Source organism: Podarcis filfolensis (genome assembly GCF_964270895.1).
Source record: "Podarcis filfolensis genome assembly, chromosome: 1".
NCBI lineage: Eukaryota > Metazoa > Chordata > Lepidosauria > Squamata > Lacertidae > Podarcis > Podarcis filfolensis.
In genome coordinates this window covers 10554405-10581474 of record NC_139604.1, presented here as the reverse complement: position 1 = coordinate 10581474, position 27070 = coordinate 10554405, and the positions used below count along the sequence as shown (strand labels likewise).

Sequence of the window (27070 nt, the reverse complement as noted above, 5' to 3'; positions counted from 1 at the left end):
CTCCGGAACGAATTAAGTACTTAACCTGAGGTACGACTGTATATACTTCTAGATGCACTGTAACATGTCTCTATAAACAGCACAGATTTGACAGCCCTTAGATCATGGGTAGGCAAACTAAGGCCCGGGGGTTGGATCCAGCCCAATCGCCTTCTAAATCCGGCCCACGGACGGTCTGGGAATCAGCGTGTTTTTACATGAGTAGAATGTGTCCTTTTATTTAAAATGCATCTCTGGGTTATTTGTGGGGCCTGCCTGGTGTTTTTACATGAGTAGAATATGTGCTTTTATTTAAAATGCACCTCTGGGTTATTTGTGGGGCATAGGAATTCATTCATCCCCCCCCATGAACTATAGTTCATGCCCCCACAAGGTCTGAGGGACAGTGGACCAGCCCCCTGCTGAAAAAGTTTGCTGACCCCTGCCTTAGATGGAGTAAATTATGCTGGGAACAGGATAGCATGATCGCCCCCAGGTCTTGTTTGTGGGCTTTTCAGGAATGGGAGTTGAATTGACAGTACCAATTCTCCTTTTGGGATTAACTGGATTAGCCACACTTACTTTGATTAACTCTCTGCAGCCACAGAGACCTGGAGAAATAAACATATCTTACCGTCGTTTGATTGCTGACTGGCCGATCAGAAACTGGAATCAGCTTGAACATAATAGTTCCCTGCGACAGTGCCTGCAAAAACGCCAAATGCAAAGTATTTCAGCACCCAAACCAACAGATTAGCAGTTCTAGATTTTTTAAAAAACACTTCTGTGAAGGCAGGATTAATAAAGTTCACAGCGACGCCATTTTAAGTGTGTAATTGTTGGTTAAAAAGGTAATGGGACCCCTGACTATTAGGTCCAGTCGTGACCGACTCTGGGGTTGCAGCGCTCATCTCGCTTTACTGGCCGAGGGAGCCGGCGTACAGCTTCCGGGTCATGTGGCCAGCATGACTAAGCCGCTTCTAGCGAACCAGAGCAGTGCACGGAAACGCCGTTTACCTTCCCGCCGGAGTGGTACATATTTATCTACTTGCACTTTGACGTGCTTTCAAACTGCTAGGTTGGCAGGAGCAGGGACCGAACAACGGGAGCGCACCCCGTCGCAGGGATTCGAACCGCTGACCTTCTGATCAGCAAGTCCTAGGCTCTGTGGTTTAACCCACAGCGCCACCCGTGTCCCGTAATTGTTGGTTATCGGGGCTAATAAGGCTTTGAGCAGCAGAGATTCCCCCTGGGTGCATGCAAAGGAGAACTGGGGCAGCTGCCACCTGACTCCTGATGATCATCTTCCAAAGCAACTACTCTATTCCGAACTTAAAAATGGAGAGCGTAATGCTGGTGGTCAACAAAAGAGGTTTAAAGACTGTCTCAAGGCAAATCTAAAAACATGTAGTGTAAAGACTGACAACTGGGAAACACTGGCTTGTGAGCACTCCAGTTGGAGAACAGCCTTTACCAAAGGTGTCATGGGCTTTGAAGACACTCGAACTCAGGACGCAAGGGAGAAATGTGCTAAGAGGAAGGCACGCTTGGCAAACCCTCACTGTGATCAACTCCCGCCAGGAAACCAATGTCCCCACAGTGGAAAGACGTGTGGATCCAGAATTGGCCTCCACAGTCACTTACGGACTCATTGTTAAAACCGTGTTTATGGAAGACAATCTTACTCGGCTACGAGTGATCGCCAAAGAAGAAGAGAAGAAAGAAGAAGAAGAAGATGATACCTGAATTTGCTTATGCTGGCCTGCTTTCCGTTTTGTAGTGTGTCCATTGAATTGCTAGCCAGTATTTTAAACTGCAAACCATTTTGAGCAGATAGGCAGTGTCCAAATAACATGTTTAAAGTATCCCCAAGGCCTCTGACATTTATGCAATTTGTTTGCTAGGTGACATTTCTGGAGATTTTATTAACACGTCACCAGAGAATCCAGGAAGAATGCTATTGATTATGCATGGTGGTGGTGGAGAACAGTTCAGTTTTTAATAGGTTCACCTGAATTAACTTGTGTGGGCTTGCCAATGGGGACCAATAAACATTTTGTTTGCATAGAAAGCTGTCCTTGTGGTTTTTTGGTGTTCGGTTTAATTATTCCATTTTAATTATTACAATTTAATGCAATAGCACCATTGCAAATCAACCAGATGTCCAGGTATTCAGGTTAAGTGCTGTCCTTGAAAACAACTGTGTTGATAACAACAGACACCCTGGCACCGGAAATCCAATTTAACACACATAGCAGAGTGAAAATCAGTTGTGTCTGGATTGTGTCAGTGGATTTTTAATCACACTGCATGTGCTGATTGGCTTACCAGTGCCAGCATTTATGTGGTATCAACACAGCTGGATTTTTTTGGTGAATGACCACTGCTAATACCGCAATCATTGACAGGACTTTTCTGCATTTCCTTCCCTTTATGTCTTCCTGCTGACAATTCCCCCCTCCCCCACATCATGTGTGTGTGTATACACCTTTCTAGATTTTTTGATGCAGTTCCATCCCCCAAAATATTAACAGCAAGAGTATGTTATGTTTAAAGAAATGCATTCAAATGCATATTTTAGAGAAAACGTCAATGAGATTTGCATGTTTTAATGGGAAGATGGTATAAAAATTGCAAACCGTTTCCCTGCAAATCTTCCATGCTCCCTTTTTGCAAAGTTAAAAAAAGAAAAGGAGGGAAGGAATGGGTCTACAGGTGAGTGCCAAAGATGCAGGGATGGATGGACCGACTTAACACCTTCTGATGTTCTCATTGGGAGGTATTAAAAATGTAAATATCATACCAGAATGTGAATTACTTGCTCTGGCTCCAAGCCTTCCACCGGAACTCCATTCACCTCGACCAGTTTGTCTCCAGCGTATAACAGCCCTATGATAGAAAAGAGGGCATTGAGAGATCTGCCAGAAAATAGGAGGGTCAAAAATATTCTGCCCTTCTGAGCGATGCCTGCATCGAGGCAATATTGGCAGAGAAATCAATTTACAGAACCTAACACATGCACACACAAAAATCACCCCCAAACTACCATTCCTTCCTTGCTGTGTATTTTAGAATTCATCTTACCACTTCTATCTGCCAATCCACCATGGATTACTCTCGCTACAGTAATATCTCCTGTTAGCTCATGGCGTTTAATAGTGGCACCCTAGGGTGGAAGAGAGAGAAAGAGAGAGAGAGAGAGAGAGAGAGAGAGAGAGAATATCACTGAACCAGTGAATGAAATAGAAACAAAGAATTGAGCAAGTATTTAAATATTATTGCAAATGGTGAGAGATTGTTAGAAACATTAAGGCTGGAGTCCTCATTCCATGCACACACACTCCTTCTATAAATATCAGATGTTGCTAACAGCTGGCATTCTTTTTACCTATATATCATGAAACAATTTTAATTACTTTACACTAGGTAAAGGTAAAGGGACCCCTGACCACTAGGTCCAGTCGTGGCCGACTCTGGGGTTGCGGCGCTCATCTCGCTTTATTGGCCAAGGGAGCCGGCGTACAGCTTCCGGGTCATGTGGTCAGCATAACTAAGCCGCTTCTGGAGAACCAGAGCAGCGCACGGAAATGCTGTTTACCTTCCCGCCAGAGCGGTACCTATTTATCTACTTGCACTTTGACATGCTTTCGAACTGCTAGGTTGGCAGGAGCAGGGACCGAGCAACGGGAGCTCACCCCGTCGCAGGGATTCGAACCGCCGACCTTCTGATCGGCAAGTCCTAGGCTCTGTGGTTTAACCCACAGTGCCACCTGTGTCCCTACACTACATAAGTAAAATAATACGCTTAACTGCACTAGAGGGTTTTTTGTAAGGGAAAAATATGCAATAGTCACAGTTGGATTTCCTCAATGTCTCCACCTCTTACATATAACCTTCTGTAACATTTCCAACCATATCGATTTTCTTCTCTAGCTTACTTTACTCCCGAAGCAGCCTTTTAATAAGCCTACACAGGTTGCTAGCACCCGCTGGGGCTGTCTCTCCTGCAGCAGCCCATTGCATTTCTAAGCTGGGTGAGGAGCAGCAGGATTCTCTCCTCAGGCATCCTGTTTGACTTTCATGTGGAATTCCTTGCCCACCTATGACTCATAGCTGTCAACTTACAGATTTGAAAATAAGGGACCAGCAGCCTCGAAAACAAGGGATCAGCAGCCAAAATAAGGGATTTTCCCAGCACAGGTATGTTCAACTTCTGAGCCCCTCTGAGCCAAAGGCAGAAAGCCCAGCCAGCAGCCAAACGAAGCCTCAAGCGGTGGTTCCCACAGCGCAGCAACCCAGCAAAGGGGATGCAGCAAGGAAAACCACTGTCACCTCTCTGCTGGGAAGCGCTGAGCAAAGGCGAGTCCCCAGGCAATGCGGCCGATTTGATCGGCACAAGGCATGCAAGCTCCACCCCCCAGTCGTTCTTAGACTCCTTATTGGGTGAGCAACACAGCCAAGCAACCCAGTTGAAGCTTCCCTCCTCCCTGGCCGGCAGGGAGGGAGGGAGAGGAGCTGCTTCCTTTGAAACCCAGGAAATTTAAGGGACATCATCAAGGGACAGCAGCGGGACACGGTGCTGGGATAAGGGAGTTTTCAGCCAAATAAGAGACGGTTGACAGCTATGCTATGACTACCAGGCTAGTGCTTCACGACAAGGCCGCCCTCAAAGCTCAGCAGCTGTAACAACTTTCTAACAGTAGGGGAAAATACGCACCTCTCTGTATCTGAAAGCAAAGCAAATAATTCACATTACTCTGATCACTGCGGCGCTGCCTAAGCTCTCTTAAGCGCTACGTTGGGGAAGGAAGACTCTTACACGGTGAAATCTGTTCTTCATGAAAACCACCTCATGGGCACATCCTACTCCTTTCTCATATTTTTAAAGCTCGTGTTAAAACTCTTCATTTGTGAAGCTGTCCTTCTAATCTGAAAAAAAAGTTGCTTAAGCTGGCGGCACAAGTTTAGAATCAAATGTCCAGCTTACAAGAGGCTGCTTGTTTTTCACCAGGCAGACTATTCTCATCGCCTCCTCATTTTCAGGGATGTTATCTGGCAGAGGTGGGAGGATTGGTTCATAGTCCTTCTGGGCCACCGTATCATGAGCAGACAGAAAGGCCTGTGAGGAGGAGGAGGAGGAGGAGGAGGAGGAGGAGGAGGAGAAGAAGGGGCAAGCAATGTTTAGCATCATCTTTGCATCCAGATACTGTCATTTGTTTCTTTCTAATCCAGAATGCGGCAGCTAGACTGGTGACTGGGAGCGGCCGCCGAGACCACATAACACCGGTCTTGAAAGACCTAAACTGGCTCCCAGTATGTTTCTGAGCACAATTCAAAGTGTTGGTGCTGACTTTTAAAGCCCTAAACGGCCTCGGTCCAGTATACCTGAAGGAGTGTCTCCACCCCCATCTTTCTACCCGGACACTGAGGTCCAGTGCCGAGGGCCTTCTGGCTGTTCCCTCGCTGCGAGAAGCCAAGTTACAGGGAACCAGGCAGAGGGCCTTCTTGGTAGTGGCACCTGCCCTGTGGAATGCCCTCCCACCAGATGTCAAAGAGAAAAATAACTACCAAACTTTTAGAAGACATCTTAAGGCAGCCCTGTTTAGGGAAGCTTTTAATGTTTAATAGGTTATTGTATTTTAGTGTTTTGTTGGAAGCCGCCCAGAGTGGCTGGGGAAACCCAGCCAGATGGGCGGGGTATAAATTAATAATAATAATAATAATAATAATAATAATAATAATAATAATAATATTTCCATTCTGCCCAAAAGCTGATGCGCCAGAGGTGATTCTCACCTGGTATATGAATCTTGTCTTCATACAACATTCCTCCCAGTTGTCATTCTTTCACAAAAGGAGACTTAAAAGATAATGAATCAATGGACTATTTGTGCAGGGATCTGAAGTGAGGCCTCCCAGTTTTAGCATGCTATCTGCTTGCCAAATATCAGATATGGTCTTTTTTGGGTTGTTGGGAGAAGAGTGATGGAGTTTCCACATTCGCTGAGTATGCTGTATATTAACAACCCAACCACGTTCTACTCCTAAAGGTAAAGGGACCCCTGACCGTTAGGTCCAGTCGTGGCTGACTCTGGGGTTGCGGAGCTCATCTCGCTTTATTGGCCGAGGGAGCTGGCGTACAGTTTCCGGGTCATGTGGCCAGCATGACTAAGCCACTCTGGCGAACCAGAGCAGCGCACGGAAACGCCATTTACCTTCCCGCCGGAGTGGTACCTATTTATCTACTTGCACTTTGACATGCTTTCAAACTGCTAGGTTGGCAGGAGCAGGGACTGAGCAACGAGAGCTCACCCCGTCGCAGGGATTTGAACCGCCAACCTTCTGATTGGCAAGTCCTAGGCTTTGTGGTTTAACCCACAGCGCCACCCGCGTCCCTCTACTCCTAAACTTTCTCTTTTAATGCTGAGTAATTTCATGGCCGGTACTCGCCTTGAAGTGTGGTCCTCGGAGAAGTCGCCGTAGTTCTTTAACCTCCGGAGACTGTTGGACTCCCCGCAACAGCTCCACCACCTGAAGGTGACACAAAGAAGACACAAAGAATTTTGTTATGTACTGAAGTTCTCACCCTGGGCCAGCAGGGGGATACTGTAGATAGTTTTCACTCAGGTCCACATATGCAAATAAGGGATTGAAAGTGACGTTCAGTGACTGGATAGTTACAGAAAGTGTTACAGTTGCGTTGTAGTGGAGCTCTATATAAGCAGGCTGGCCGAACCCTTCAGTTCTGTTCTGGCCTGTGAATAAACAAGAGCTGCTTGAAGAATCGCTGTGTCGTCTGATATGTTCACCCACAACCTAACAAATTTCATCTATAGAGCACCATCTTTTTGTTAGCAGCTGAATGATGAGGCACATATTTGATCACCGATACACAGAAAAACCAAATCACACGCTACTCCTCTGGAGATCATTAACTTTGAACAGAAAGCCCAGGCCCATTGAGCGGTTGGGTTATTTTCTGTTCCAGTGACTTGAGTCTGAATCTGATCTCGCAATCTCACCTCGTGGGTCAGCGGTCGTGCCTGTGGTGTGAGTGGAACTGGTCTTCTTTTGATATACAGATGAAGACATTCATAAACCTAGGAGTAGAAGCGCTCAAGGTGAAAGATACCACTGCCACAACATAGTAATATGGAACAAATCTCCTAACATTGCTCACATGCCCCTGATTTTCCTCTGTCACTAAAGGGTGCATCTTGGTTAGGTCTGGGTTGTAGCCAAAATGTCCATAGATTTTACCAGAGGCTTGTGTCCTCTTTTAGAACTCTGTCTCCAACACTTACCTGTATACTCATATACTGCTTACAGTGCCAATATTATTATGAAATTTCCTGAAATTATCAAATAGGATGTGGGTTAGAGTGGCTGGGGAAACCCAGCCAGGTGGGCAGGGTATAAGTAATAAATTAATTCTTTATTTATATAATTATAATTATATCTTAATACTCTCATGTTTAAATGGGAAACATCCGGGATTGGGAAATGTTTGCAGACAGGAAGCTGGAAGGTTGATTGCCTGAACTGGTTCGATCATTTTGATAAGGCTTAAGGATCCTTCTGTATTTTATATCAGGAAAAAATTGCCGTATTTTTCCATGTATAGGACGCCTCCATGCATAAGACGCCCCCTATATTTAGGGACTCCAATTTAATAAAATAGGGAGGAGAGTGCCCCGTGTATAAGGCGACCCACAGTTTTACACATACAGTGGTACCTCGGGTTACATACGCTTCAGGTTACAGACTTCGTTAACCCAGAAATATTACCTTGGGTTAAGAACTTTGTTTCAGAATGAGAACAGAAATCGTGCTCTGGCGGCGTGGCAGCAGCAGGAGGCCCCATTAGCTAAAGTGGTGCTTCAGATTAAGAACAGTTTCAGGTTAAGAATGGACCTCCAGAACGAATTAAGTACTTAACCCGAGGTACCACTGTAATTTTAAAGTAAAAAACCCCTACTCTAATACACAGAAAAGTACGGTAATTTATACTTGCATCTACAGAATGGATCTGCAATGATTATTGATCATTGGCGGGGGGGGGGGCTGCATTATCTCTCCATCCGTTGATTTAATCACCCCAGCCCCCACATTGGAAAGAAACGGGTAGTTCTGAAGATATAGTCAATTTCTATATACTAGGTAAAGACTCTGGGGTTGCGGCGCTCATCTCGCTTTATTGGCCGAGGGAGCCGGCCTACAGCTTCCGGGTCATGTGGCCAGCATGACTAAGCCGCTTCTGGCGAACCAGAGCAGCGCACGGAAACGCCGTTTACCTTCCCGCCAGAGTGGTACCTATTTATCTACTTGCACTTTTATGTGCTTTCAAACTGCTAGGTTGGCAGCAGCAGGGACCGAGCAATGGGAGCTCACCCCGTTGCGAGGATTTGAATCGCCGACCTTCTGATCAGCAAGTCCTAGGCTCTGTGGTTTAACCCACAGCACCACCCGCGTCCCTATATACTAACAGCTGCCAAATGACTTTGCTCACACTGGAAGAGATCTTACCTTCAAGAGAGCCTGCAGCCACGGAGATCTCAGCAAGTCATACAAGACACCAACCCCATTGACATCTCTCTTATAGAACAGACTCAGTTCATGCAGGACCAGAGACAGAACGTGCGATAAACCTAGCCCACAGACAACATGCATGAATATTTATGGCATCATTTCTTTACCCAAATTACAGCTTCAATCAAACCCCCATTGTAAATCAGGCTTTAAATTTTGGGGCACTCAGCTTTTGCTTTCTCTTTCGCTGAGTGCATCGGATCACCCGCCCGCCCTGTGTTCTGGTTGACCTTGCTATGCCTGTCATGGGGCCGTCTGCCGTTGGGGCAGGGGCCTAGTAGGAATTTTTTCCATTTGGCTGATTGGCTGGTGCCATTTGGTTTTTGCCTACTACTTAGCAATTCATCACAACTTGTAAGGTTGTGGTTAGGCATTGGTTATAAAAATTGGTGGAGGAGGGGTCAGGATAGGCTGGGCCTGCCCCTCCAATGGTGGTGTGGAAGGGAATTCTGTTAAAGGAATCCAGGGGCTTGCCACGATTTCATCCAATCCCTGAAATGGGACCAGGGCCGGCAAGCCTTGGGGAGCAGGTTGGGTGAGCGGTGGGGGACTGATGCTCAGCTCAACTGATCCCCAACATTGTTTTCCCTTCACTGGCTTCCGAGGGAGTTCGGAAGTCAGTTCTGTCCCAGGCAGGGGGACAGATGGTCTTAATCAATGCCTAAGCAACCACTCACAGATTATGTATTTTAATAAAGTTGTGGCCAAAATTATGCCAAAAACCTTAAACAAAAATTATGTGTGAATTGTGAATTATTTCGAGGGGTGGCTTGGGGACCTTGACACGCAAAAGCAATTGAAATAATTCAACACAGTGGATGCTTCAAGTGGTTTCTCCAAATTGAGCTGAAAATGCAACTTATTGGTTGCGTATTTCTTGTCTTCCTAGGTAATAAAAGCTTAGAGCTTTACCTAAAGGCAAGAGCCAAAAGATTCTCGTTCTGTAGCTCTTCAACAGAGGGGCAGAGCAAGTGACCAACAAGGGGAGAAGAACGTCATCATTAGACCGCTTTGCTAATGCTGTCTGTCTTGAAACCCAAGACTGTGTAATATAAAAGGGTGTTCTTTGGACTTGGCAGGGGCACCCTAGATCCAGGTTGCCATGATTTGTTAATAAGTTAGCATTTCAATTTTATAAAAATTTTAACAGTGGATTTGTCACATTGCCTTTAATTTCTGAAGGCATCTTTATTAGTTGTTAACTTTCAAAAAAAGGGTAAGATGATGAAACACCTAAGTAGTTAGGGACTCTTTATGCCTAAATCTAAACAAAGCAGAATTTATTCTCTTCTCATTTCTCAGCTGTTATCATCAACATAATTTCTCTTTAAATATTTAGATATTTTATACCTCGCAGGACGGCTTCATAGAATAAAACAATCCTCTAAAATAAGCAACAGCCATAAAACCACTACATCAGATTAAAATGCAATGGTGCAGCAGTATAAATACTTAAAGTAAATTGGCTGAAATACCAATGTAAAAGAAACTGCATTATTCCCATTGGAATACCAGTCTCATAGAATGGTCCAAAGGCATATGATGAATTTATTTTGTTGACACTAAGCCGATTTGATCAGACCAGTGGCTGAATGGGAGACTGCCTAGGAACTCCATAGCTGTCAACTGTCCCTTATTTGGTGGGAAAGTCCCTTATCCCAGAGCTGTGTCCTGCTGCTGTCTCTTATTGATGATGTCCCTTAAATTTCCCGGGTTTCAAAGGAAGCAGCTCCTCTCCCTCCCTCCCTGCCGGCCAGGGAGGAGGGAGGCTCCAACTGGGTTGCTTGGCTGCGTTGCTCACCCAATAAGGAGTCTAAGAATGACTGGGGGGTGGAGCTTGCATGCCTTGTGCCAATCAAATCAGCCGCATTGCCTGGGGACTTGCCTTTGCTCAGTGCTTCCCAGCGGAGAGGTGACGGTGGTTTTCCTTGCTGCATCCCCTTTGCCGGGTTGCTGCGCTGTGGGAACCACCGCTTGAGGTGCTGGCTGGGCTTTCTGCCTTTGGCATGGAGGGGCTCAGAAGTTGAACATACCTGTGCTGGGAAAATCCCTTATTTTGGCTGCTGATCCCTTATTTTCGAGGCTGCTGGTCCCTTATTTTCAAATATGTAAGTTGACAGCTATGGAACTCTCCTTTGGGTTTTGAGCTCAGTCACAAGTCTAGCCATTAGGCCTTTTGAAACAGATGTAAACATTTCAATTAAAATAGGTATATATTTTCAAACAGACAACAGGCTTTCTAGTTTGTACAACTGGACAGCTCTGGTATGGTGGTCTGCAGTTGCGCAGATTTAAGTGAAAAGAAGAGGAATACATATCTAATATTACATTCATCTATTTTTTTAATTTAAAAAAGAGAATAAACCAATGGGTCGCACCATTTTCATGGCTACGCAACAGGGCAGCTTTCTCCATCTTCTCCCTCATCCTTGGAGTTTCTGCACGTTTCTCTGAGTGGATCATCTGAGCTGTATAAAATCAGAAGCCGAACTGGAAAACAAAGCAAAAGAAATAGGTTGTATAGTTAAATTTGAGTTTTTAATAACACTTGAGAATGAAGACGGTGGGGGAATTGAGGTGGATGCAGAATACCTTCTTTGAAGTTTAACTGTTAGATGTGTAAAATTTTGGAACTCTCTGTCTGGAATAACAACACGAAGAAAAAATACCATAGGTCTCAGTACAGACTGGGATGCATTTACGACAAAAGTATTTTCAAACGTCATTAATGAAGCAAATAATAAAAGTTCGCTGTTGTACCCAGTGCTTTTTTTCTATAGAAATGTTTAGGGGCACGCTCACTTTGACTCAAGAAAATCACCATTTTATAGTTCAAATCAGGGAAAATAAATACTGTAAATGGACAAAAGTACAAAGATTCACAAAATGTTTAGGGGTATGCATACCCCTGCGTCCCCCCAGAAAAAAAGGACTGGTTGTACCTTTATACTGGCTATGTTACATTTAAGGAATATCAGATTGTTTTCATCTTGACATGGGGCTCATACCAATTAAAAACCCACTATTTATTTAGTGCTATACAGTACTTGCGACTAGTTTCTCTCTCTCTCTCTCTCTCTCTCTCTCTCTCTCTCTCACACACACACACACACACACACACGAGATTTACACACTTTTGAGATTTTTAAAAAGTTTGCCTTGTTTGTAAAGAGGTAAAGGACTCCTGACAGTTCAGTCCAGTCGCGAACGACTCTGGGGTTGCGGCGCTCATCTCGCTTTACTGGCCGAGGAAGCTGATGTTTGTCCACAGACAGTTTTTCCAGGTCATGTGGCCAGCATGACTAAGCCGCTTCTGGTGAAACCAGAGCAGCGCACGGAAATGCTGTTTACCTTCCCCCCGGAGCGGTACCTATTTATCTACTTGCACTTTGACATGCTTTTGAACTGCTAGGTTGGCAGGAGCTGGGACAGAGCAATGGGAGCTCACCCCGTTGCGGGGATTCGAACCGCCAACCTTCCAATTGGCAAGCCCTAGGCTCTGTGGTTTAGACCACAGCGCCACCCATGTCCTGCCTTGTTTGTACTAAGACAGAAAAAGACACAGACGCAGAGAAGGGCAAGCAGTGTCCATTTTCACTCTTCAAAAGGTACCAAGTCAAACAGAAATTACAACGCATGTACTAGTTGGAACACAAGCAACTACATTGTGCAGCAAACAAATATTGGTGTTTCAAGACTCTAGCACAATATCCCAGAAACGCAGCTTTCCGTTGTGGGTTTTCTAGAACCCCCACAATGTGACTAATGTGCCTTTGCCATGTTAAAAGCAACAGCAACTAAAGGAAAGCTCATCATGACCATGTTACAGAATGCGCAGTTAACATCAACTCAAAAACCTATATAAAGGACTTGTGTTACAGAACATATAATGTGAAAACAGCAACTACAGAAAAGAGGAGGCTACATTGCTCACTATTTGCAAAAGGCAAGTGTCAAGAGAGCTATGCATGCAAACTTAATCTATTTCAAGGAATGGGTAAAAGGAGGAGAGAATATATTTCTCCAGTATAGAGAAATCAGTCCCTAATTTGCTGTGAAAATGCTGCTAGAGGGTCACTGGTGTCAGAAGTGGTTTCTGAAGGGGTAAACAAACAGATAAAATAAGCAGCCATTTACGGGGGGGAATAAACTGAGGTTGGCGTCCTCTCAACCTTTCCCAGCACAGATGATTTTGGACAGCTTGTGGTTCTGAAAGTCCCGTATAAAGTCTTCAAAAAAATAGTAATTATCCAGGTTCTTTGGAGGCAAGTTCAGCACGACTCCCTGTCCTTTAGTGAAACTTCTCACTATCTGAGCTTGCCAGGAATTGCTCAGCTCCTAGTTAAAACAAAAAAAATTTTTTCTTTCCAGTAGCACCTTATCTTTTTTGTTTTGACTATGGCAGACCAACACGGCTACCTTTCTGCTCCTAGTTAAAAGCTGTCATTGACCAGTTGAATTGCTTGAGGTAGAATTCTTTCCACTCACTCAGACAACACCATCACTGTAGAAATATATATATACAGCCAGTTGTGCCACAACAAACACTCCCCTAGCTCCCCTAAAAAAAGTGGGGTGCAAGAAATGTAACGTTATACTAACCTGGAAGAGAATATGCTGTATAATTTCTTATCTTTGGGTTTATCCACATAAGACAGCAGCCATTTTACGTGGCTTTGTTCCGCAGATGTATTACCCCAATCTTCTTATCGGAGGCAAAGGAATTACTGTCACTTTTACTGCCCTTCTTAGGACCTATATTTAGAACTCGCTTCCTTTCTTCTGCCGTTCTGGGTACTCCACCGTCATTAAAAGATAGCTAAGGAGAATAGAGAGAGATGGGAGGAAGATGCGAGAGGCAGGCGCAGTTGGGAGCGCGTGGAAAGCTGTATCCCTGTGTCTGAAAAGTTAATACCATAAGATGGCAAATCGCTGCAGATAGGAGATAAGGATAGAAAGGGGAGGGAGTGTGAGAGGGGAGAGAGGGAGGGGAAAGAGGAATGGCTCGATAATGCAAACATGTGCCAGAGGCTGGAGAAGAGGTGGGGGAGACAACAAGCAGGGTGCAATTTTGTACTTTGTGGCTGGTTCTTGAGTTCCTGGGGTGAGGCAGAAGTGATGGAATGGAACTGTTGCTTTGGTTCTATATTATCTTTTAAAAGCAGCAGCAGCAGCAACAACGACTGCTTTTTTCCCTAAAAGAAATGTTTACGGGTACAGTGGTACCTCGGGTTACATACGCTTCAGGTTACATACACTTCAGGTTACAGACTCCGCTAACCTAGAAACAGTGCTTCAGGTTAAGAACTTTGCTTCAGGATGAGAACAGAAATCGTGCGGCGGCAGCAGGAGGCCCCATTAGCTAAAGTGGTGCTTCAGGTTAAGAACAGTTTCAGGTTAAGTGCGGACCTCCGGAGCGAATTAAGTACTTAACCCGAGGTACCACTGTACTCTCATTTTGACTCAAGAAAACCACCATTTTATAGTGGTTATTAAATTAAATACAGTAAACGGACAACAGTACAAAGATTCACAAAATGTTTAGGGGTATGCGCCCCCCTGGGAAAAAAAGCACGGCTAATAATAGCTACAACAATGATAATAATCCCACACCCCTAAATAGCAAATGTTGGTTGTGAAATTTCTCTCTAAGATGGCGAGAGTGTGAGTTTTAGTAGGTTCCTGGCTGGTTTTTTTATTAAAAAAAAAAAACCCCAAAACTGCAAGATTTCTTTAAAAGTAAAGGCTTCAGACACCCCAGAGCTATACCCTCCAACATTTCTCAAATGAAAATAGGGACGCCCCATTCCATAATGATAATTTTACTATTTATACCCCATACACATCTTACTGGGTTGCAGCAGCTACTCTGGGTAGCTTCCAACAGATATAAAAACATAACAAAACATTAAACATTTGTTAAAAACACCCTTCCCTAAACAAGATTGCCTTCAAACTGCTTGGGAGTCGAATAACTCCATACCCTCCAACATTTCTCCAATGAAAATAGGGGAAAGCAGGACATTCCGGGATCAAATCAGGAACCGGGACGGCTTCTCTAAATCAGGGATGTCGCTGGAAAATAAGGACACTTGGAGGGTCTGAAATTCCCAGCACCCTTAACAAACCAGTTTTCAGAATTATTGGGGAGGGCATCACATGCATTGAATGTATGGTGTCTATGCCGCTGTAGTCATTGCCTTTAACAGCTATATATTATTTGCACTTTTGTAAATGAACACAGTTATGCCTGCCTCTGATTAATATTTCCTTCCAGGTTTTCTCCCCACAAACCTGCACTAAAACACCTTCAACAGCAGCTATTCATTTAGGTCTCCATCTATTTCCTGATTTCCTCATACAGTAGCTTCAGTTGCTGATATGTCAATACGGATCCACATACACTCCTTTGACAACTCTATTTGCTAAGCAGAAGTAATCTGCCTATTTATCACCAGCATTCAAACAAAGGAGTTATATAAATCAGATCAGAACCATCCATTTCCTAAAAATAACAAAGTATATGGGACATCCAGAGTCAAGAAAGCTGGATAAAAATTGCAATGAATAAATCATTTGGAATAGGAGGAAAGCCCTTGTTGTTTTTAATAAATACAGCCTTTCTCAACCTTGGGTTGTCTAATTTTTAGATTACCTAATTTCTGAATTTCTATCCTGCCTGACAAAACTAACTGGTCTGTGCTAGGTTATCATTTGATTAGGCAGGGATAGAAACAAACAAATACTATACTTTCCATAGCTATACAGGTAACAGAGGTGACAACTTGAATAAAATATGGGAGGGGGCAGATAAGCCCTGCTCCACATAATCAATCACAAGACCTGGCACACACACACAATTTGAATGGTAATGCCCATAAATATGGGAGGGCAGTCCCTTAAAATATTTTATTGGGGGGACAGAGGGACCTCAGTCCCTAGGAGTTGGCTCCTATGACAGGTAGAAATGGAACCATGCAGAAAATAACTAGGTTTAGATCATTCAGTATTTGACAAGCCAAACAGAGGGGGTTTCTTGCTTTGTTTTCAACGGTAAAATACTGTTCAATGAATTTCAAACACCTAGCAATCTGTATAAAATATAATCTGCTTACACATTTTTAATGCTTCTCATCCAATATAGTGATTCCAGAGAACATCCCTTGAAAATTCATAGCCTTTGGTAAGAGTTCTTTATGGCTTAGGGAGAAATCAGCAAGCAACTAAACAATTACCCGTATTTTTTGCTCTATAAGATGCACCAGACCATAAGACTCACCTAGTTTTTGGAGGAGGAAAACAAGAAAAAAAATATTCTGAATCTCAGAACCCAGAACAGCAAGAGGGATTGCTGCGCAGCGAAAGCAGTGATCCCTCTTGCTGTTCTGACTTCTGGGATAGCTGCGCAGCCTGCATTCGCTCCATAAGACGCACACACATTTTCCCTTACTTTTTAGGAGGGAAAAAGTGAGTCTTATAGAGCAAAAAATACGGTACATAAAGAGGAATGCAGATTTAGGACTCAGTACTCAAATTCCCTTGGCATGCAGAACTTCAGAGGACTAGGCATAGCAGTTCCAAAGTTGAGCCCTGAAACAAGCCTGCATAAAACTCATCCAAGCTTATCCTCTCACACTCCTGTATCACGGAGAAGTGGAACGCATGTGCGCCCTTCTGCTTAAGAGAGCCTGTGGTTCATGCATGTGCACCGCCGCCACCCAGCTTAAGGACTCCTCTGTGCTTTTCTCACCTTTCTAATCTGACTCCTCACCTCTTCCCAGGAAAGATGCTGCAGCACAGCTTAGACCCTCAGCTCCACCCCACGTCACAGTTGTGTGTCTAAGTAATCCAACTGACACAACCCAGTCTGGGGAAGAAGGCACTCTGCCAGCATCTAGATCTGTCTTGCATGCTCAAGGTCACCCAGCATCCTATTTGGGGGATTCCAGAAAGATGAAAAGTCTGTCTTCCAAACCCAGATCATGTATGTGCCTTCCAGTATGGGACTGCTTATCTTATATATATGCAGATCCTCCAGGTGCCCTCTTTCCCAGGGACAGTGGCAGATTTACAGAAGCCATCCCGGTTTCTGATTTGATCCCAGAATGTCCCGCTTTTCCTTAGGACAAGTATGCCCAAAGTCCGTTTCGGGGGTCTAATCCGGTCCACCCCCGTGACGGGAGCACCCCCAACATTTACTGTATTTTTCGCTCTATAAGACGCACGTGTGTGCATCTTATGGAGCGAATGCAGGCTGCGCAGCTATCCCAGAAGCCAGAACAGCAAGAGGGATCGCTGCTTTCGCTGCGCAGCGATCCCTCTTGCTCTTCTGACTTCAGCTGGAGAGGCGCTGAGCAGCTTTCCATCTCTGCGCAGCGCCCCTTCAGCAAAGTGGGAGGAGAAACGGGAGAGAATATTTTTTTTCTTGCTCTCCTCTAAAACTAGGTGCGTCTTATAGAGCGAGAAATACAGTAATTCAGCCCCCGTGGCAGTATATGTCCTGGACTAAAATCCTAAAAAAAAGCTCAGCAACTTCAATCCAATAAAAGCTCAACAACCTTGGTCGGCCCTCATGCATGTTCACTTCATCAAATCTGGCCCTCTTTGGAAAAAATTTGGGCACCCCTGCCTTAGGACATCCCTATTTTTATCAGAGAAATGTTGGAGGGTATGGAGTTATGCAACCACTCAGCCAAGGAGAAAAGTAACTAGCCTTTAGAAGACATCTGAAGGCAGCCTTGTACAGGGAAGTTTTTTTTAAAAAAAATGCTTGATGTTTTATTATGTATTTATATATGTTGAAAGCCCCCAGTCAGATGGGTAGGGGATAAATAGTAAATAAAATAATGACAAGGACATCCCTGTTGTCATCAGCGAAATGTTGGAGGGTGTGATTTATGTGGTTGCTAACAGAGTCTTTTATCTTGTTGAGTTCACTTTCCTATGGAGAGACACAGGTGGGAACTAATACAACTTCAGGGGGAAAGTACTTTCGCCTAAACAAATATAATTTCATACGTAGAAAGAAGAAAGGTTGCCATGACAGTCCTAAAAACGTTTCAAAGTTCTTCAGGTGCTGTTTATTAGGCCTACCACGTTCTTGAGATTTTGACTGTACAAAACTGAATCTTAAAAGTGTGGGTAGCCCAATTATATATTAAAAAAGGACACCCATATGAAACTTCGGTGCATGTGTGCACACAGTCTAGTTCAGTTAAGCAGGCCTCAGGTTTGCATCCTCTCCTGTCCTTTCCACGCTGTGAGGAGATTAGAAGCATCTGCTTTCTATTTTTAAATAAGTATAGTTTATTGTTATATTTGAAAAGGACATCATCAAACCATGACCCTGGCTTATTTCAACAAATCATAGCTATGTAGAAGGGAGTCTGAAGCTGGCTGCGATTTGTACATATATGCCATAAAACATATTTTGTTGCATTGTGCAAACTATGAGCAACCCAGGGCTGAACTGATACTACCCTTGCTGATACCTTTTCCCAGGAAAATCAGAGGCTCACGATGTCAGATTCCTATTGGAAGACCGGACAAATGCTAGAACATTAGCAGTGGCAAAGTTTTTATCGGTGGTTGCAAGAACAAATGATCCCTGTATTCTGAACAAAATGCTTGTTTGACCTGGAGGTGGGCTGTATGAATTGTGTATTGCTTTATAATGATTTGTTGGGTCTCTGGACCGTAATAAAGATTGATTGATTGATTGACATATATGCCCAAATAAATAGAAATGAAACAAAAATGCCTGGTAGTTTGCAGTGCCAAGTAGATAGGAAAAAACATGCTCAGGTATCAACAACGCAATACAGTACCTGAAGCTATCAGCACATCATGCTACAGACAAATAGTTTTCCTTATGCGCACATTTCTAAGAAGAACACTTGACGGTGTCATGAAACAATGAAGAGGGACAAAGTAAGCCTCTAACCCCAAAACACAAAAGAAAATTCTATTTTCCAAAGCAAACCATGTCTTATTAAATGTAGATAATTTGTGAATCTGCTTCCCATCATTATAAATGGGAGAAGGAGAGACATGTGAACATTTCACAAATGACACAGAAGTGGAAACATATTGCACACTTCACAATCTGAATGAACCTTAATGAAAATTTGTATAAATTAATATTCAGGTAGGACTTTAAACCACGGAGATTAAGCTGAATGTTTGCCACTAAAACAGACAAATGCTGGAGACATGATTCCTCCTGCGCTGATTTATTTCATCTGGGCTTGTCCCATAATCAGAAGCACCTGGATTTCAATAGTATACAAAACCAAATTGATTCCTGGTTATGATTTATCGATGGAACCCTTAATAATTATTTGAAGACATTTGAAGGACAGAGTAACGCCCAATGACAGGGAAATGACTGTCCGTTCACAGACAGTCACCCAGTTACAAATGGAAAAGGATTAACTCCCCTTTTCTACCTAAAGGAGTTCAACTCCTTTGAAAATTACATTCCTATGATTGTCCTTTATTGTTACAATTTTTAAGGATTCTAGACCCCCCTTTTTTTAATCTAGCAGCAGGATTAGTTGAACTATGGACCTGATTCGTCTCACAAGGAAAAAAACCCACTTACCAGGTATTAAACTGCAATTCAATTTCACAGCTACTGTGGAGAAATTCTTCTACAGGATGCCTTGCTGATTCTGAAAGGGACCAGAAGTTCCCATCAGAATTTACAACAGTCCAATCTCCTAGAATTGCCTAGAAGGAATTGCCTAGAAGGAAAACATTGGCTGGATATTAGTAACTTAAGTCACCTCACTGCTCTAGCTAATCTAGGGACATCCTTTCCTTTTTAATCCGCAGAAACGTAACCAGGACGACTCTTTTTATCAAGGAGAGAACAAAGCTTCTTAACTGTTTTCTCACTGAAAACTTGGCTTGAAACATTATTATTTTTGCCTAATTATATTGTACTTTCTTCATTTGGAAACCCATACTAGCATATGGACAGATCTGATCGCCTGGTTTTTTTTTTTCCAAATTAGTAGCATGAGGCAATGAATAAAGATATTTATATTTAGGTAGCTCTCCTTTGGCAATACCCATATAGGCGAATAGAAGATATTCAAGTTCAGAGTCCAAAGAAAGTAAGGCAATCCATTTCTTTGTTAACCAGCAACAACATTAAAGCTGCTACAGAGCTTTCAAATGCAGCTCAGGTTACTGAAACAAATCTATGCCCATTTAATTATGGGATTCTCTTTAGCTAATCATTACCTCATAATGAAATGGCCTAGCAATAATCCAACTCAAGACACGCAAGGGGCTTCTAGCAATTACTGATCGAAAGACAATTAAAGCAAAGCATTCCACAAAGAAGTTATGAAAAGCAGGGTAAAAATATTTTAGTTTGGACATTTTAAGATGCAACAGCTATACAAGATGGTAAGCTGCATTGCTTCAAAATGTGCTAAGATACTGGGATAAGTGGGAATCTGGGCTTCTGCCCCAAAGGCATATCCTGATGACATGGCTGGGGATTGGTGTTCATACTGAGAGTAAAACGAGACTTCCGGGTTAGCGCCATCGGTAATGGCGGAATTCCTCTGACTAAAAGGAATTTACTCCGTGAAAACCGGGTCTAGCCATCACGGCGAAGGCGGAAACCCTTCAGAAATCACAGGCGGGTGAAGCCTGTGAACGTGGGATTCGGCGGGCACCTTTTGCACCTCCCCTACTCGCGGGGAAACCCGTTTTCGGGGCTCCGGAGCGGAGTGGGGTGAGCAGCGCGGTGCTGTGAATCGACTGCTTTTTCCACGGAGTGAAGCCGCACAGCCGTTGCCGGAGAGCGCTGACTTTTTCCTGTGGACAATTGGACTCTAAAAAATACTACCCGTGAGTAGAACAAATTGGAAACTTAAAAGAAGAAAGATTCAATTCGGAATTGTAGCGGGGAGGCATAAACAGGAAGTCCGCCTTCGGCTTTTGTAAATAGAACAAAGCAAAGAGGCTGCAAGCTAGAGCCTTGGAAAGCCGATTGGAAAGGATTAATTTCAACCTCAAAAAATAGTAAATCCCCCCCTGGGAAGCAGGAGAAGGGGGGGAGTTTTGGACTATATATACCTGCGAGAGAGGGAAGGAAGCTAAAATTCCACTGCTCAGAACCTGGGAACGGGCTGCCAATAGGACAATAAGGCTGCCATATCTGAAATGCGCTCTGACTGCTAGCTGTCAAAGAGAGATACATTGTTTTTAACTGTTTCTAACTGTCCCCCTCTGACTTTAAAAGGGAGAAAAAAGTAACTGAAAATCGAAACTAAATTTTCTGCTTGAGTTATGTTTTAAAAGGGGTTATTTTGGATCAATACAAGTACGGATTGTAACTGTTTCCCCCTAGAGGAAGTTTCTGAAACTGTTATAAGAGCTGGATCAGGGGAATTTCCCACTTGAAAGATAAAACTGCCTGACTGTGGGATTGACCTTGGACTTTCTGAGTGTTATGGCAGATGGGAAAGAAAAAGTAGATTTGTCACTCCCAGAAAAAACAACAAGATCTGGGAAGTCTTGGCAGCGAAGAGCATCAGCATCTGGTCCTTCTGCCTCACCTGCAGCTGTACCAACACAACCCAAACCAAGAGGAATGTCATCAGAAGAAGCTTTAGCGATTGCACTAGGTAAGATAAATGAATCTTTGGAACAACTTAGCAGGAAGGTAGATGCGACAAATGTAAAAGTGGATGCGTCAAATGCGAAGGTGGACGCCGCAAATACCAAAATTGATATAAATACAGAAAGTATAAATAGTTTGGGACAAAAGGTGAATACCAACATAGAAGCCATACAGAAATTGATACAGGAATCTACTTCGACCCGTCAGATTGCAGAGGAAACTAAGGAAAAAGTTGCTGCTGTGGAAGTCAAGGTAACTCAATTGGAAACAAAGAGAGTCCCAGATATACAGAGACAAGTTGAGGACCATAAGTTGATTCTTTCTATGACTGAGCTTAAGGAAAAACAGACGAACTTGAGGATCAGAGCTGTACCTGAATTGGAGAAGGATAATTTGATAGAATTTCTTACGCAGGAATTTGCAGAGTTTTGGAATCTGGATTTGGAACAAGAAGGAGTGAAAATCGTGAGTGCCTTTAGGCTTGGAAGAGGAGGGAAGAAGAATAGAGTAAGAGACCAGATTACCCTCCGATCTAAAGAAGAGAGAGATAAAATTTTGGGTTGGCACTTTCAGAAGACCTTGGAAATATTGCAGTCAAGAGTGGAAATATTCAAAGATATCCCGAAATACCTTTTGGACCTTAGGTCCAATTATGGAGATTTGGTTGCTCTGCTGAGAAGGAACAGAATCATCTTCAGGTGGGAATTTCCCCAAGGCCTATCCTTTAGCTTTTAAGGAAGGAAAATAAAAATAAGATCAGTTGAGGACAAAGAAACTTTTTTGAGCAAGCATGAAGAGGATCTACAGAAGGGACTTGGAAAAGAACCAGGAGCATCGGACAGAAGATCACCAGATAGAGGACTAGAGCAGAGAGTACTGGACAGAAGATCACCTATAGTGGACATAGCAAAGCTATCTTTTGGATTGGACTGCCCAGCGAAAGGGATACTAACACCACCGACAGAACAAGAGCAAGCACTGGGTGCAGTTGGAGGAGAATTAAAGTAACTATATCATGGCACTGCAAATATTAAGCTGGAATGTTAATGGGATGAACTCCCCTGAAAAAAGACGAAGAGTCTTTCATGTATTAAAAAAAGAACAATTGGACCTGATTTGTTTACAAGAAACACATGTGATAAGGCTACATAGGAAAATATTGACAAATAAAAGATTGGGACATGAATTTATTTCATCAGACAAAGTTAAAAAAAGAGTAGTACTTTACGCAAAGGAGAGCCTATCACCGAAATTTCTTTTTAAAGATGACCAAGGAAGATTTGTGGCAATTGAAATTCAATCACAAGGAGAGAAATTTTTGATATTAGGCATTTACGCACCAAATGAGGGAAAATCGGAATTTTTCAAGAAGTTACATGAGACCCTGATGGACTATATGGACTATAATATGATTTTGATGGGGGATATGAATGGAGTGGTGTCTACAAATATGGACAAGGCACAGAGACAGGTAGTCACTAAGGATGGTAGACTACCAAAGACTTTCTTTGATATGACTGACAATATGGATTTAGTTGACATTTGGAGAATAAAAAACCCTCTGGGAAGAGAGGGAACCTTCTTCGCTGAGGCCAAAATGACATGGACAAGAATTGACCAAATTTGGGTAACTAGAGGGCTGGCTCCAAAGACTAGAAAGGTGGAAATATGCCCTAAAACCTGCTCCGACCATAATGCTGTAAAGATGGAATTGAAACTAACACCAACTGGTTCCTTCAGATGGAGGATGAATGACACATTGTTTAGGAATGAAGAAGTGACTAAGAAGGCCCAAAAAACTCTGAGAGACTATTTTGAGATAAATATGAACACCACTGTAGAAAAAAGAGTAATTTGGGACACAAGCAAAGCGGTTACGAGAGGATTTTTGATACAACAGAATGCGATTCAAAAGAGAGTCCAAAATGAGAAAAAAAGATAAGATTTTGGAGAAAATAAAGGAAGGAGAGAAGAAACTGAGAGTGAAACCAAAGTCGCAGGAGATTCTGAAAGAGATAAAGTTACACCAAGTACAATATATGAAAATGATGAACCAGGAAATAGAATGGAAAATTAAACAGATGAGACAAAAGACATTTGAATCGGCAAATAAATGTGGAAAACTGCTGGCTTGGCAAATGAAAAAAAGACAAAAACTCAACACTATTACAAATTTGGAAGTAGAAGGAAAAAATATACAGAATCCAGTGGAGATTAGAAACGTGTTTTCAGAGGTATTTTAAACAACTATATACACAGGAAACCCAGAAACAAATGGACATTGATCGTTTCTTGAAAACAAATGGATTACAAAAAATCTCTCAAGAAAATAAGCTAATGTTGAATTACAAAATAACGGAGCAAGAGGTAGAAGGGGCCATCCAGAATATGCAATTGGGTAAATCTCCAGGACCGGATGATCTGACTTCAAGATACTATAGATCCCTGAAAGAATGGGTAGTACAGCCATTAAAGGAAGTTTGTAATGGAATATTGGAAGGGAAAAGGGCACCAGAGTCGTGGAAGGAAGCTTATATTACACTTATACCGAAAATAGAGTCTGAGAAGACACAGCTTAAAAATTACCGCCCCATATCTTTGCTTAATGTGGATTACAAAATTTTTGCAGACATTTTGGCTAAAAGATTTAAAAAGGTATTAGTAGAAGAAATTCATAAAGATCAAGCTGGTTTTCTCCCGGGCAGACATTTGTCTGACAACACGAGGAACATAATTAACATTCTAGAAAAGTTACAAGTGAATATTAATACTAAAGCAGTTTTGATATTTGTGGACGCGGAGAAAGCCTTTGACAATATTTCTTGGAGTTTTATGAAGAAGAATTTACAGGGGATGGGGGTTGGTCAAGGTTTTGAAAATGGTATAGGTGCAATTTATTCAGAACAAAAGGCTAAATTAATTGTGAACAATGTAGCGACGGAAGAATTTAAGATAGAGAAAGGAACACGACAAGGTTGCCCAATCTCTCCATTGCTTTTTATATCGGTCCTGGAGGTTCTTTTAAACATGATTAGAAGGGACCAAACAGTTAAAGGTATACAAATCGGAGCTAAACAGTACAAACTGAAAGCATTTGCTGATGATTTGGTATTGACATTACAGGAGCCAGAATCTAGTACCAAAAGAGTACTGGAACTGATCCAAGAATTTGGACAAGTAGCGGGGTTTAAGTTGAATAAGATGAAAACTAAGGTTTTAGAGAAAAATTTAACAGTGACAGAGAGAGAGAGGTTTCAGAAGGAGACAGGACTAACACTGGTTAAGAAAGTGAAATACCTAGGGGTCAAAATGACTGCTAAGAATGTGAATTTATTTAAGGATAACTATGAAAAATGTTGGATGGAAGTGAAAAAGGATTTAGAAATATGGTCAAACCTGAAGCTATCATTGCTAGGCCGAATTGCTGCGATAAAAATGAATGTATTGCCAAGGATGCTGTTTTTGTTTCAAACATTGCAAATTTTGGATAAAATGGAGTGTTTCAGGAAGTGGCAGAGAGATATCTCTAGATTTGTCTGGCAGGGCAAGAAGCCTCGAATAAAATTTAAGATATTAACGGATGCTAAAGAAAGAGGTGGATTTGCCCTGCCAGACTTAAAACTTTATTATGAATCAGCCGCTTTTTGCTGGCTGAGAGAATGGATGCTTCTTGAGAACACTGACGTGTTGGATCTAGAAGGTTTTAACAATGTCTTTGGGTGGCATGCATATTTGTGGTATGACAAGGTCAAAGCACATAAAGCGTTTAAAAACCATATTGTCAGAAAAGCACTGTTTAATGTCTGGATAAGATATAAGGACTTGCTTGAAAATAGAACCCCAAGGTGGTTGTCACCAATGGAAGCGAAGGCCCAGAAAAAGCTCAATATGGAGGCCAAATGGCCGAAATATTGGGAAATTTTGGAACAAGAGGGAGACAGATTAAAACTGCAGAGTTTTGAAAAACTAAAAAATAGAGTGCGAGATTGGCTTCATTATTATCAGATAATGGAGGCATATAACTTGGACAAAAAAATTGGCTTCCAGGTGGAAAAATCAAAATTGGAAACAGAACTGTTAGATCCTAAAATTAAGAACTTGTCAAGAATGTATAACTTGCTGTTGAAATGGAACACTCAGGATGAAACGGTGAAATCTGCTATGATTAAATGGGCACAAGATGTTGGACACAACATTATGATGGCTGACTGGGAACAGTTATGGACCACAGGTATGAAGTTTACGGCATGTAATGCCTTAAGAGAGAATCTAATGAAAATGATCTACAGGTGGTACATGACACCAGTCAAGCTTGCAAAAATTTACCATTTGCCCGATAATAAATGTTGGAAATGTAATGAGACTGAAGGTACATTCTTTCACCTTTGGTGGACATGCCCAAGGATTAAGACCTTCTGGGAGATGATTTATAATGAAATGAAAAAGGTATTTAAATATACCTTCTTGAAGAAACCAGAGGCCTTTCTCCTGGGCATGGTCGGCCAATTGGTGCCAAAGAAGGATAGAACTTTCTTTATGTATGCTACAACAGCAGCAAGAATACTCATCGCAAAGTATTGGAAGACACAAGATCTACCCACCCGGGAAGAATGGCAGATGAAGTTGATGGACTACATGGAATTGGCGGAAATGACTGGCAGAATCCGAAACCAGGGAGAAGAGTCCGTGGAAGAGGATTGGAAAAAATTTAAAGTCTATCTACAGAAATACTGTAAAATTAATGAATGTTAGAAGGATGCTGGAATGAAGTTATATGGCTTTAGCAGAAAGGTTATAAAGAATTAAGTAAAAATAGATTGTTAATGGGCCAAACTGGAAAAATTAAGGTTAGATTGTGTTAAGATAAATTATAGAACAAATATTGAGAAAGATGGAAAGGATTTGCTGAAATAGCTAATTGAACTAGAATACAAAAAAGGGAGTTGTGAGGAGGTCGATGAAACAAGTAAATGAAAGATAAAGATATGAAAATATTGGATGTGTTTTTAATTGTTTTTTGCTTTTTTGTTTGTTTTGCTGTATTGTTTTTTGTTGTTTCTTTTCTATGTATTGTAATGTATTGATTTGTTTTGTTTAACTTCTCTTTTCTTTTCTTCTTTCTGTAATCTTTAAACTTTTAATAAATATTATTTTTTTAGAAAACATACTGAGAGTAAAACAATGCCATATTCAACACCAGGAATGTCAGAGAATTCTGATGGGAACAGAAATAGTAGTGGAAGCGACCAATTGCTGCTTTTTCGTCTCATGTGTGGAACGGATAGCAATCCAGCAAATATGATCTATATTTATGTTGTATTTTCTTCTCAAAGCAACTTGCAATTATAAGCGCATACATAATATAAAATACTTTTTAAAAAAATATTTTGTCTACAATGAGATTCCTCACCCTTTTAATTCCCTCCCTCCTTTTATACTTAGGACAGTGCTAAATGCCCATTTCCAGATTGTAAAACATCTCTGTGTATGGCATGTCTGGAGTAGGGGACATGTATCATTTGAAATAGAAGCTTCAATCAATGTTTCCAATTTTGTGTTTCCAAGACTCGTTAAGTAGCTGGTTAGGATCTCGTTCAGAAGGTTTGAGACAGAGAAATAATCCTGAAAAAACAATTTGAGAAAAATGAAAACAAAATGTCAAAATTATGCTTTATCTCTCTCATGAGAGATTTCTTGGTATATTTTTGACATTTTGAGTTTTTCTCAAATTAATTATTCAAGATCATTTCTCTGTCTCCGGGTGAGCTTTCCAGCTGTTTAAAAAGTCTTGGAAATGCACAAAGAGAACCCAACTCCTCTCTCTCATTTGAGCCAGAGATTTAAACTGGTTGTTAGAAA

At 42.2% G+C, this 27070-nt stretch overlaps 1 protein-coding gene across 9 annotated transcripts in view; it reads right to left on the bottom strand.

The window, feature by feature from the left end:
- The window catches only part of MPP4 (MAGUK p55 scaffold protein 4), a 39657-nt gene extending 23315 nt beyond the window's left edge, over positions 1-16342 (bottom strand). For 2 of the 9 annotated variants that reach the window (XM_083629517.1, XM_083629518.1), the window contains exons 1-9: positions 13171-13832; positions 10947-11058; positions 8506-8627; positions 7002-7079; positions 6430-6510; positions 4967-5098; positions 3064-3145; positions 2783-2868; positions 614-685 (exon numbers count right to left, since the gene is read on the bottom strand). In XM_083629517.1, the coding sequence (XP_083485643.1) occupies positions 614-685; positions 2783-2868; positions 3064-3145; positions 4967-5098; positions 6430-6510; positions 7002-7079; positions 8506-8627; positions 10947-11031 (738 nt within the window). In that variant the 5' untranslated portion in view covers positions 11032-11058; positions 13171-13832. Of the gene's footprint in view, positions 1-613; positions 686-2782; positions 2869-3063; positions 3146-4966; positions 5099-6429; positions 6511-7001; positions 7080-8505; positions 8628-10946; positions 11059-13170; positions 13833-16318 lie in introns of those variants that run through there. The other 7 variants (XM_083629520.1, XM_083629519.1, XM_083629516.1 and 4 more) reach the window with 6 other exon arrangements.
- Between the last annotated feature and the right edge of the window lie 10728 nt (positions 16343-27070).